The sequence below is a fragment of the Vanellus vanellus genome (assembly GCF_965231255.1).
Source record: "Vanellus vanellus genome assembly, chromosome: 2".
NCBI lineage: Eukaryota > Metazoa > Chordata > Aves > Charadriiformes > Charadriidae > Vanellus > Vanellus vanellus.
Genome location: NC_138906.1, coordinates 146,566,691 through 146,579,345, shown reverse-complemented (window position 1 = coordinate 146,579,345; position 12,655 = coordinate 146,566,691). Strand labels below are relative to the sequence as shown.

The window sequence follows — 12,655 nt, the reverse complement described above, 5'->3', positions numbered from 1 at the left end:
CTTGGGTTACGGCATTCCCATCCAGTATTCCAGGTCACTTGTGCATATTACCACTCGGACTAGCTAGCTTGACAGTATAGCTAAAACTGCATTAAGCTGAGGCTTTCAGGGATAGCCTCTTCTGTTTGCAGCTGTGCCAGCTGCAGTGCTTACCAACAGACATCCCCAGACGATCAACATCATGTCCCTGTCAGAGGTGACTGGGTTACTGGCTCAGCCCACCCCCTACTTCAGCAGTTCAATGTGAACATATTACCTGATTTTTTTTTTCTGCCATTCAAACATAAGTAAACAGCTGAATTGGCCCATTCTCCTTCTCAGTGGCAGAAGCACTGCAGATGCCCCTCTGAAGGCAGATGTTGCTATATGGCTATCCTTTGAGAAGTGAAAAATGAAGAGACTGCATTTCTCCTTAGCCTTCTGTTAATGGTAGTGTAAACAGAATCACTGGGCAGAGTCACAGGGGCTGAAAAACTGATAGCCCTCACTAGCAAACGTCCCTTTTCTTTTTTTTAATAAGCTCAAATTCTTTGAAGTATTTTGCAGTGAAAACTAAGAAACTGAAGTGAGAAGAGAGACTGTGCTCTTGTTTCTCATGCAGTTTCCATTTCCATTTTGGATTTTTAGCACCCAGCGTGGTATTGTTAAATATGTTTATGCATTTTCTGCTTTGTTTCCAGATCTACAGAAAAATCAAGCCTGAGTCAGAAACCCCGAACTATTTTCCCACAACTTCTCATGCCAAGTCCTAAAATATACAATTTAATTCTCTCACCAATTGTTGCAAATTGACCAATATACTGAGTTTATTTTCTTAGCAGAATTTATCTTTGTTCATCAGGAAGATCCAAACATATGAGGCCTTCATCCTTGGCCTGCCTAAAGCTCAGGGATGATCACAGTTTGGCCACACTACTGCTATGCCTTATCAAAATAACTTCTGCGTTCTTGCTCAATCACTGAGTTTCCCCAAGGACTAAACACTTCTACCACTGTTTGTACTTAAGTAAACAGTAACAAGTGGCCTGTTGTAGTCTGTACTACCTTTGCTTTTGCTGTTCCAAAGGAGGGATGGTAAAAATGATTAACTGTTTCCAGCCCTCCAGCACTTAAGCCTCTCACTCACACTTCCGTCTCTTACCACCATCCAGACTAAAATTCAGTAAGCTAGGTAGCTTTATCCACATTTGTCTGTGGTGCTCACCATCAACTTGTCAGTATGAAAAGAATTACACGCAGCTCAAAATATAAATCATCCACAGATCACATAAACAGCAAAAGTAGTAATTTGTTTAATATAAACAGTTGAGAGAGTTTGCTTTCTTCAGACTTATTTATAGCAAGTCCGTTGCAGCTGAAAGAAGCTTTAAAAATAATCATTTGTCTCCCACAGAACAAAATAACACATTAACTGTAAAATCTCTAAACTTAAAAAAAAGTACCTATCGCAGCAAAGTATTTTTGTTCGACAAACTTCAGGATTTCAAGATTTAAAACTATAGGAACATATAAACAAAATACAGACTCTGATAAAACACAGACTTCTCGAAAATGTCCTTAAGTCAAACCTGTAGAAATACATATTATTGTTTAATTACTCTATATACTTAATTGCTACTTGTCAGCAATAATGACTATAAAATATATAGCTGCAAGGTGAAATTATGGCTGATGCACTTGATTTTTTGTATTACCTCCTCCTTTTTTTCACTAAAAACATTACCGTTATAATAGTCTGAAAACGAGTTATAATTTGCAAATACAGGATGGTATTTTCCAAATCAAACAACCTGAACCTAGATTTGCTCCCACTGGCTTCTTTGCAAGTAACATTAAGCCAATATTAAGTACCTTCAAATTTCTGAAGACCAAAATATGCATCTATAAGTAATCAACACTATCATTTTAGAGACTGTAAAGATGTTAAATACACAGTATTTGAAGAGATCAAAATAAAAGTCTTTTTCTGATTCTCTGAGTATTTGCAAGTCGTTTTCAGACCTGCCAGTATCAAGATGGCAATCAAGCAAGGTTTTGTTGGTGTTAGGTCTCCTGGCCAGTAAGTGCCTGCACTATAACTACCCCATCTGCTCCCTTGATGGAATTCAGACTCTGTGGGAAGGGAAAGGCGTGGTCCAGTTCCAACCAGCAGCAAAACCACAGACAGGGATAAATCAGATCCAGGAAAATGGTGGAATGCTGCTCCAGTCGTCTTAGCTGCCACCTTCCTCTACCATTCACTGAAAGCCTGTTTTTTTCAGTTATCCTCCACTTCCATGCAGTATCACTTACTCTCATTTGGTTAACTTCCCTGACATCCCAGTTCCTACAGTCACCATTTCTGTGAGGTATTAAAGATAACTTTTGCCTTCCTGTCTCCAGATACCACCAATCCTTCCCCATGGCTCAGATTTTCTATACCGGTCTCTGAAGAGTGCTTGAAGAATACCACAACATATGAAGCTGACAAGCATTAGGTTACTCTGACATCCCCCGCCTCACTTCTACACTTTTTGAAATGAAAATTACTTCTTCAGAAGGTACCTGGAAAAATATTCAGCCCTCAACTGCACTTAGTGCAAGAAAATGCATTTGGGTTTTAAAATATGTGTTTGGATTTCACTAGTTAGACTCCTGTGAACAAACAGGGTCTTCAGATAAAAAGTCTTACGTCTACAATAGTTGTTATATACAATGATCCACACTTGGACAGACTGTGGAAAACTACATCTTCACCCAGAAGAAAACCTTGGCCTCATTCAAAATAGTATGGTATAACAGACTGACATCTGCAGCCCATTAGGCAATTTGACAGGTAGAACTAGCTGCTCTACTTCACAGGAGACAAAACAATTAAAAAAGAAATCTGTTTACATTTCTTGTCTACAAGGCCTGTAGACTTTGCCTGCTTTTGGGACACAGAAAGAGCTGTATAGCTCTCTGTAGAGATGCCACTCAGACACACCCCTGCACCTATAACAGGGTTCTGTGTATATTTCAACATACTAAGGAGGTTATTTTTCTTCAAATAAAGTCTATTTTATATGGACTATAACTGAGGCACTCAGCAGACTGAAGCAGTTCAAAGTAGCAGCTGGAGACAGCAGGAGTGTCCAGATTCTCTCTCTCATCTTCACATCTTACCCTCTTCAAATAAAGCAGAAGCACAATTTCATGATCGCACTATCGACAGCTAGGTATGGTGATAGTAATTAAGTTAGCAAAAGGAAACAGGGAAACTAAGTGATTACTCTCAAAGGACAAACAGCTTTCACTGGTGAAAAAGAATGAGAGAACATTCCTTAGCTAATTTTTCAGCACATATGTTTTTAAATTCTCAATAATCCTTACCTCAAAGAACAGGACAGCAACCATGTCATCATAATGAAAACCTAGCTTGTGCTTTGATACAAGGAAATATGTTGAATAAGTTCACAGACAGCCACCAACCGCAGAACAGAATGTGTTATGGAGATACTGCCAACCATTATATTGCAAATTATTGAATTTATATTGTCTAAAATAGTCTATTAGAAATGTGAGAAGAAAATATCGTTCCTTTTATTATTTCTCACTGGTTGGCCAAGTATGATTCTCCTACCTCTTTCCCCTTCCCACTCCCAACAGTACTACACAACTCACAGACACCAGGACTATACATAGTCTCAGGAACAATGTCTTAGCTACTTTACACAAGATGATCTGCAATAGTTCATTGTATAGCTTAAAACACTTTGAGATTTATTTGTATTGATGGCCATCAAAAGATTAATAAAAAAGAAATTCAAGTAAAGTGATGACTACATTGATTGTAGTTGCTAAGCCACTATCCATCATATTTGAGAAGCCATGGGGGTCTAGCGAGGTTCATGCCGACTGGAAAAGGGGAAACATAACCCCTGTTTTCAAAAAGGGAAAGACTCAGGGAAGGAAGACCCAGGGAACTACAGGCCAGTCAGTCTCACCTCTGTGCCTGGCAAGATCATGGAGCAGATCCTCCTGGAAACTCTGCTGAGGCACATAGAAAATAATGAGGTGATTGGTGACAGCCAGCATGGCTTCACCAAGGGCAAGTCATGCCTGACAAATTTGGTGGCCTTCTATGAAGGTGTCACAGTGTTGGTGGATAAGAAGAGAGCAACCAATGTCATCTACCTGGACTTGTGCAAAGCACTTGACAATGTTCTGCATGACATCCTGGTCTCTAAATTGGAGAGACATGGATTTGACAAACGGACCACTTGGTGGATAAAGAACTGGCTGGATGGCCACACTCAAAGAGTTGTGTTCAATGGCTTGATTTCCAAGTGGAGAGCAGTGATGAGTGGTGTTTCTCAGGGGTCGGTACTGGGACCAGTGCTGTTCAACATCTTTGTCGGAGACATGGAGAGTGGGATTGAGTGCACCCTCAGCAAGTTTGCCAATGATACCTGTGTGGCGAGGTAGACATGCTGGAGGGGACAAGTGCCATCCAGAGGGACCTGGACAGGCTGCAGAGGTGGGCCCAAGCCAACCTCATGCAGTTCAACAAGGCCAAGTGCAGGGTCCTGCACCTGGGTCGGGGCAATCTCAAGCACAAATACAGGTTCAGCCGAGAATGGATTGAGAGCATCCCTGTGGATAAGGACTTGGGGGTCTCTGTTGATGAGAATCTCAGCACATGTGCAATGTGCTCAGCACACAGCAATGTGCACTCGCAGCCCAGAAGGTCAACTGTATCCTGGGCTGCATCAGAAGTGTGGCCAGCAGGTCAAAGGAGGTGATTCTGCCCCTCTACTTCACTCTCGTGAGACCCCACCTGGAATACTGCATCCAGCTCTGGAGCCCCGAACATAGGAAAGACACGGACCTGTTGGAGTGGGTCCAGAGGATTAGGGGCTGGAGAACCTCTCCTATGAGGAGAGGCTGAGAGAATTGGGGCTGTTCAGCCTGGAGAAGGCTCCGAGGAGACCTTATTGTGGCCTTCCAGTCCCTAAGGGGGGCCTACAGGAGAGCTGGGGAAGGACTTTTTACTAGGGCATGTAGGGATAGGATGAGGGGGGAATGGCTGGAAGAAGGTAGTTTTAGATTAAATATTAGGAGGAAATTTTTCACTTTGAGGGTGGTGAGGCACTGGAACAGGTTGCCCATAGAAGTTGTGGAAGCCCCATCCCTGGAGGTGTTTAAGGTCAGGCTGGATGGAGCTTTCAGGAACTCGGTCTAGTGGGAGGTGTCCCTGCCCACGGCAGGGAGATTGGAAATAGATGATCTTCAAGGTCCCTTCCAACCTAAACCATTCTATGATTCAAAATGGTAGTAGAATGCTTAAGACAATTTTCCCTATAAATATCTTCTTGGAAAATGTTACTTTGTTTCCACCATCTAGAATGCATTAACTTGGTCATCCTCCTAGGTGATTCACCTCACTCCAACTGGCAGCCTGACATAAAATTAGTCCTCAGAGTGAAGAGATAATTTGTTTTTTGATGTTTGCTTTGTTTTAACCATCAGTCTTTAAAGGCAAGAAAGCACTAGGTCAAGACAACCTTTGACATTACATCCCATAACAACCAAATAATCTAGATGAATTCTCCACTGGCTAGCCATTCCTTTTCACCTTACAGTACTGCTAACTTTCATCAAGAAATCACAAGATCGATATCAAAGGTGGTCAAGTATATGGTGGTATTCAAGTATATGGTGGTATTCAAGTATATGGTGGTATTCAAGTATAAACATCAACTCCCAAATTCATAAAAATGACAGTACCCACAAACTCAAATACAACATTTCTGTAGCTACTAGTCTTACAGGAATCTAAACTCTGGCTTGACTTCCCATGACAAAGATTCTCTCCAAGTCTTTTTTTCAACCACAGTAATTCAAAAACCTTCACATTTCTCTTATTTTTTTCCCTACAGTTAATTAAAACCCTTCTACACGCTACATACTCTTGATTTTAATCACCTCAATACACCTAATATTCCCACCAGTTAATCAGAAATGGAACAAGATTTTCCCCAGCCACTGAGCAAAAAATAGTACCCTCCTACTCGAACAACTGTGAATCTTTTCTTGACAATATAAAAATTACCCTTCTAATTCTCCTTTTCAATTTCTGACAAGGAACTTCTTGCAGTCTCAAATATCTGGCCATGTATACGTTCTCCCACCTCAGTATCTCCATTAAACAAATGACACCTGCTTCAGTACGCTTTTCTATCTGTGCACTTATACATCCCTTGTGCTGGCTCTTTCTTCTGAACTGCCTTCCTCCCACAGCCACAGACAGAACACCTTGGGCTGAGAGCTCTGAATGGAGATGATGGACAGGAGCCCTATTCCTCACTCTTTCAGTCATATGAACTATGGTTTCATGCAAATGTTTTCTCCTGTTTGTAGCTTTCTTTCCTCTTCCATAACTTTAACCAATTTTTTAATTTATTTGGTCAATTTTTCAATTTATTTATCCTAAGCACAATGACATGTTCATTTCAAAGCAGCTTTCAAATCTTAGTTGTGAAGTGCCTTGTCAACCTTAAGTCCCCTATTGTGAAAGAAAAATCCAACATTAATGCCACGTGTTTTAATAGAAATTTGTCTTCTAACAAGACTGAAATTATGGTCTTAGCTTCAGAGTGGAAAAGGCTGAAGACAAATTCTAACATTGTCTTTTGTTGGCTAATTCACCAAACTTCATTTAGATCACGAGAAAATTTATTTAGCTAGTGCATAACATTTGTTGAGAGTAGGAAGAAAATTAAATAAATGATGAACAACATTTTTCAAAAGGGTAGGATATGAATGCTGAACTTGGACCCATATTACCAAAATAATCTTGGTAACATATGGATTAAAACAATTACTGAATCAGTTTCAAGTAGTGCTCCAAGTACAGAGTGTACTCCAAATACTGTCTATATAGAGGGTCAAAACCAAATCGTTACTTATAAAGCTGGTGCTTTCTGATTTTAAGGGGAAAGGCATTTTATATGAGTAGGTGAAAAAATACTATTTTTGTGACCATATTGTTTTCTTACCATTATTGATTACCTTCAATTCCATATCCATGGCAAAATTTTTCACAACTGAGATCACACACACATAGAAGTACACCAAAACCTCAGACTATTCAAATAACCTAGAAACATTTTAGTGAAACAACCTAAGAACTGAAACTCTAGCTCAAACACCTTTTAATGACAGTTACCTCTGTGTGTGTATGTGATGCATATAAAAAGTAAGCACTAGCAATCACCATTTCATTTTCTCCAAACCATACCAGGAATTAAAATAAACCACACATAGGGTTAAAGCAATCCTGGCCAAACATTGTAAAATATGTAACTGCACTTAGTGTTCAAACTGCTGTGTATTTGCCTGTGCTCCAGAACTGTTCTAGAGGTGGCCCTAAAATTTCTTTGTTTATGCTGAGAACAAGACTCAGTCTCTCAGAACAGTCTCCCCACATTCTAATAGCTTTATGTTAATAACAAAGCTCTCCTGACTCAGGCATCGCAGTGACTGGCTGTAACATCACAGGCTGACTGCTGAAACTACTTGGAATGACTCACAACAGCACATGTATCGCAGGTACTTCAAAACACCAGTTACTATTTTAATAATTCTGAACTCGAAAAATGCCTTATGCTTCTTGACCTGAAAACACTAACCATAATTTTCTGACAAGAGTTAATATTCATTCACTTCTAAGAGAAAGAATCCAGACAAATAATAAACATAGGAAACACAGGAGCAATACAACAATTTCTTCTTTCTTCCCCCCTCCCCTCCCCCTCTTTCCTCTTGTTCCACCAAACTGAGTGATGAAGTATTCTTCATCAGTTTATCAGGGCAAAGCTACTTTCCATGAGGATACTACTGCTCTTTCTGATCCTTCTGATTCTTACTTGATTGCGCACCACACCTTGTAAGTCAAAACTCACATGACTTTTTTTTAAGAAAGCTCACCTCTGTAGTGGTCCCAATGTCAGCAGATGGGCTGTATGTGCTGGTGTCTGGTGGAGCGGTACCAACGCTACTTTTAATTGGAGAGCTAGGAGGAGCAGGTCCTGTCATAGTTTCAGTATAGGCAGAAGATTGATATGGAATTCCCTTTCTCTGAATTTTATTCCAAACTTTACTTGTGATCTCAGCTAGTTCATACAGAAGTTGTACCTGAAAGAAAAAAAACAAACAACTTTAAGATGAAGCTTTCCTGAATGATGTGAAGGAAAAGCATCAAAGCCCTCCACTGAGACTTAGAATGTAGCAGAACTGAATTTCTCACTATTTATAATGTTCTGATAAGCAACTACATTGCAATTAAAATAATTAACATCAGTTACAGTATAGCGATTTTGATAAATATAATCTCTGCTTTGTCTAAACATATGGTACGTAGCTCATAAAAACATAACCAATAACTTGGTCTTGTTAAACTTTTAATAATATCAATTTTAACAATTAAACAAAGGTAATTTCTGATATATTTCATATGTATATATACTGCCTCTAGAAAAAGGCAAATATATAAACTTTATGAAATATTAACAATGCAAAAAATACTAATTTAAATGGCACTAAAATAATGACCCCATACAGAAAATGACACTGTTCTATGTTTTAGGAAGAATATCCACTATCAAACTCAATAGTTTCCTGGCATATGTCATTCCAATATCAGAAACATACTGTTTAACTTGCACATTGTTTGACTCAGTTCTAAGATATTTACACAAGTTTTTGTAAATAAGCATTAATCACGGAATTTGTATGACAACATACTGCAATATACTGTATAAAACAAGCTCAGAGAAAACTGCAGATCCACAGCTGGATACCATACCCAACTTGCCATTATAACAAATGGAAATTCTCATATTTATAAGAACTTTAAGCCTCAGGACACATCTACTCTATGAAGCTGGCTTCTTATGTGGGCAGAACAGATGCAGAAAAACACTACTGTCAATCCACATTTGATATAAAACAGTACTTGATTTTGTGCGTGAGAGTGTGTGATGAAGTCTCAAAGTACATGCTACAGTCCTTTCTTAAGAGGTGAAGTGCTGGAATTTTATAAAACCTTCTTAATTCAGCTTGGATTTTCTTTTGAAGTTTCAAGGCTTACACTGAGCAGGTCGTATACTTTTGGACAGAATTTTTCCTTAAAGGAGATAAACTCAGTATTTTTTTTGTCTTCATATACAGAACAATCTACAGACAAACAATAACTCTAGTTGTGGCAAAACGTGCTTTTAGTCATGCTTTAAAATATTTTGTATCTGCAGCACTCTGATTTAAATTACTAATTACAAATTTCTAAGTTTTTCCGAGTCTCTTCCACGTAACTCAGGAAGATCAACTAAAAACGTCCATCTGATTGATTGAGTAATATAACATTAGCTAGTGTTAATGTTAATGGTGGTGACACTTAACCTGGCCAAAAGAGTCTGTAGAAAATTAACAGGATACAGGCATGTATCCAAATCATTCATGCTTCCAACCCCCCCCCCCCCCCCCCCCCAATATTTTTTGGTCAAGAAACCTAAGGATAATTTAAGCTATATTTGTCTTAAATTTCTGGAAGCCTTGCTTCGTTAATTATGCTACTGTTCATAAAGGTACAAAATAATGCAAAAGAAGGAACGATGCAACTTCTGTGTTTAAATACATGCTCATACACAAAGTAAAGAGTGTTGTCATCAGCTAATCTAACACAAGAGTTTTAATCTTATTGGGGTTGCAACAATCATAACCGTTAAAGATAATTGCTTATGTTATCAGGGAGATTTTTTTTTAAAATCGCTCTGGCTAGAATCTTTGCAGCGTCTCTGAAACACTGGCTATTTCAGACAGCAGTAGCCATCTCTCTGAACATCACCAGCCCAGTAGTATGACTCTAATACTCCACACTGCTCTGAAACCAGACACAAAACAAATTCACAAAGAAAAAAGGCACACTTTGATTAGAGGGAGATGATTCGCATGGAAATATGTTAAAAAGTAGAAAAAAGCAAAAAGCCTCATAACAAAACCTCATTAAAACAAAAAAAGAAGGCACATGTCTGTATGTAAATAAAATTTTAAAACTTCAAAAAAAAGAGCTGAAGTTATGTCTTTGCTAATTTTTAATACACTTAATTTTATTCCACGGTTGCCACTTATTAAAATGGAAGGATTTCTACTTCCCTTGTTGGTTGTACTTTTCAATCGTAAGATTTTGTGTGCTGGTTTTGGCTGGGATAGAGTTTTCTTCATAGTAGCTAGTATGGGGCTATGGTTTGGATTTGTGCTGAGAACAGCGTTGGTAGCACAGGGATGTTTTAGTTATTGCTGAGCAGCGCTTGCACAGAGTCAAGGCCTTTTCTTGTTCCTCACACCATTCCGCAAGTGAGTAGGCTGGAGGTGCACAAGAAGGTGGGAGGGGACACAGCCGGGACAGCTGACCCCAACTGATCAAAGGGATATTCCATACCATGTGATGTCATGCTCAGTATATAAAGCTGGGGAAAGAAGAAGAAAGACGGGGGGGAACATTCAGGGTGATGGCGTTTGTCTTCCCAAGTAACCACTACATGTGATGGAGCTCTGCTTTCCTGGGGATGGGAAGCACTGAATGAATTCCTTGGTTTGCTTTGCTTGCGTGCGTGACTTTTGCTTTACTAATTAAACTGTCTTTATCTCAACCCACGAGTTTGCTCACTTTTACTTTTCTGATTCTCCCCCCGTCCCATGGCGGGGGCAGGGAGTGAGCACGCAACTGTGTGGTGTTAGTTGCTGGCTGGGATTAAACCACGGCGTTTTGAAAATCTATTTCTGATTCTATTGGAAGAGCTAATGTAAACGTAAGGCCTCTCCACTTTATAAGTATTTTTGAGCATAACAGTTAATATATAATAATTATTTTTAGTACACTCTATTCAAGAGAATAAAAACGGTATGACAAAAATAGGAATAACTCTGCCAGTATTTGTTAAGAAAAGTTTCCCCTCTCTCACTGCTTCCACGCCCTCCCCAGCAAAACCACACATAACTTAATAAGACCCCACTTACTACTTGGCAAAATCTGTAAAGTTCAATATATTACAGCATTTTATACTTAAAAAATAAAACATTACTACAAAATTGAAAACTACAACAAAATGCAATATCCTGGCAATTTTGCACACTGGAAGTATCTATTGACTTTAAATGGATACAACCATCACAACATGGTTTCATATTAAATCTTAATAGTCATACAGTAAAATACTTCACCTTTGCTACCATTTAACAAATTCACTAAGTATCACCTCCTTTAACGCTGTCATCTATAGAAAAAATACAGTCCATCATTCTAAAGAATCGAATTGCATAGTTACTCTACCGTGAATTTATAACTATCAAATGCTGTTTATGTAATTGTATTTTCCATCTTCTGTTCTTGAACATCTGGTTAAAGACAACTAATTTTTTTTTTTTTCCCTTTTGTGTAAGTAAAGCAGAAAGGACAAGTAAGGCAGATGTAAGGGAGAAAGTACAGCTCAAGAATCTTCACTAATCTCAAATAATTTGTCTGCATCCTTTTGGTCATTATAACACTTCAGCAAACAAATAAAATCACAGTGTAGAAGGGCACCCTTTAAGACAACAATATTTGTTCTGATATTCCACTGTACAACTTCATTTTACAACTACATTTCACTATACTCGTAATATGATTTACACGGAGCTTACAATTTAATTTTTTTAGTGCAAATATTTTCTTACAGTTTGCAAAACAAATTATTTGATCACACTTTGGTAGGAAAGGTTGAAAATATGTTTCACTTACTCCATTTTTCCTTTTAATTTGCAACTCCAATTTAGGTAAGGCTTTCACTTCATAACAATGCCATTCCGCTTATAAATTAATACTATTAATGTATTACATATATTAACCATGAGATTAATTGGAGATTTAAAAAAAAATCAGAGTTGATTAGTCAATTTGCTGGAATTTCCCTGAGAGCGTACCCATCAAACATACGATACTATTTTGCTACATGAACATCTCAAAATATTTGCCAATTCTCTGAATAGCTGCGGAACCAAGATGAGTTTTGTACAGTTCTGTGAAAGTTAATACAGAATGAGGCAGGTTTCCATAGGCTGTAAAATTATTGCATATTAATTCATTATATGTTATGGAAATACCACAAAGTTGCAAAGGAAAGCTTTCAGAAGTCTTTAAATATAAAATGTAAATTTTTCAGCAAAATCCTAATTTTGTCTTTTCCTATTTACACATTTATAACACAGTGACAACCCTTTATATGTGCAAACACACCTGTCATACAGCTCTACAAGCCTGAGTAGATCCTGTTAAGGATGTTTAATTTTAAGTTTTAATCTGCCATGTCCAATGAGAAATCTCACTCTACTAACCCTCTTCCTGTTGAGTGTGAGCCTATCCAGTACAGAAGACAATGGCATATAGCAAATGAGTCAGAAATAACTTGGATGGAAGGCAATGAATGGGGCAGGAGACCACACACGCTGAGGATAAAATAAATACATAGTTTAAAACACTTGTTTCATTCACAGAACACTGAATGAGGCACCGGACAAATTGCACGCAACTGAGAAACATATTGTAATGAGGACACACAAGGGATAACATTAAAATTACACAGCCACCTTAGCTTTAGTA

General features: G+C 38.4%; 1 protein-coding gene across 1 annotated transcript in view; it reads right to left on the bottom strand.

The window, feature by feature from the left end:
* Nucleotides 1–12,655, bottom strand: part of VPS13B (vacuolar protein sorting 13 homolog B) — a 499,565-nt gene that overhangs the window by 217,381 nt on the left and 269,529 nt on the right. The window contains exon 25 of the mRNA XM_082499631.1: nucleotides 7,951–8,157. Within this exon, the coding sequence (XP_082355757.1) occupies nucleotides 7,951–8,157 (207 nt within the window). The remainder of the gene's footprint in view (nucleotides 1–7,950; nucleotides 8,158–12,655) is intronic.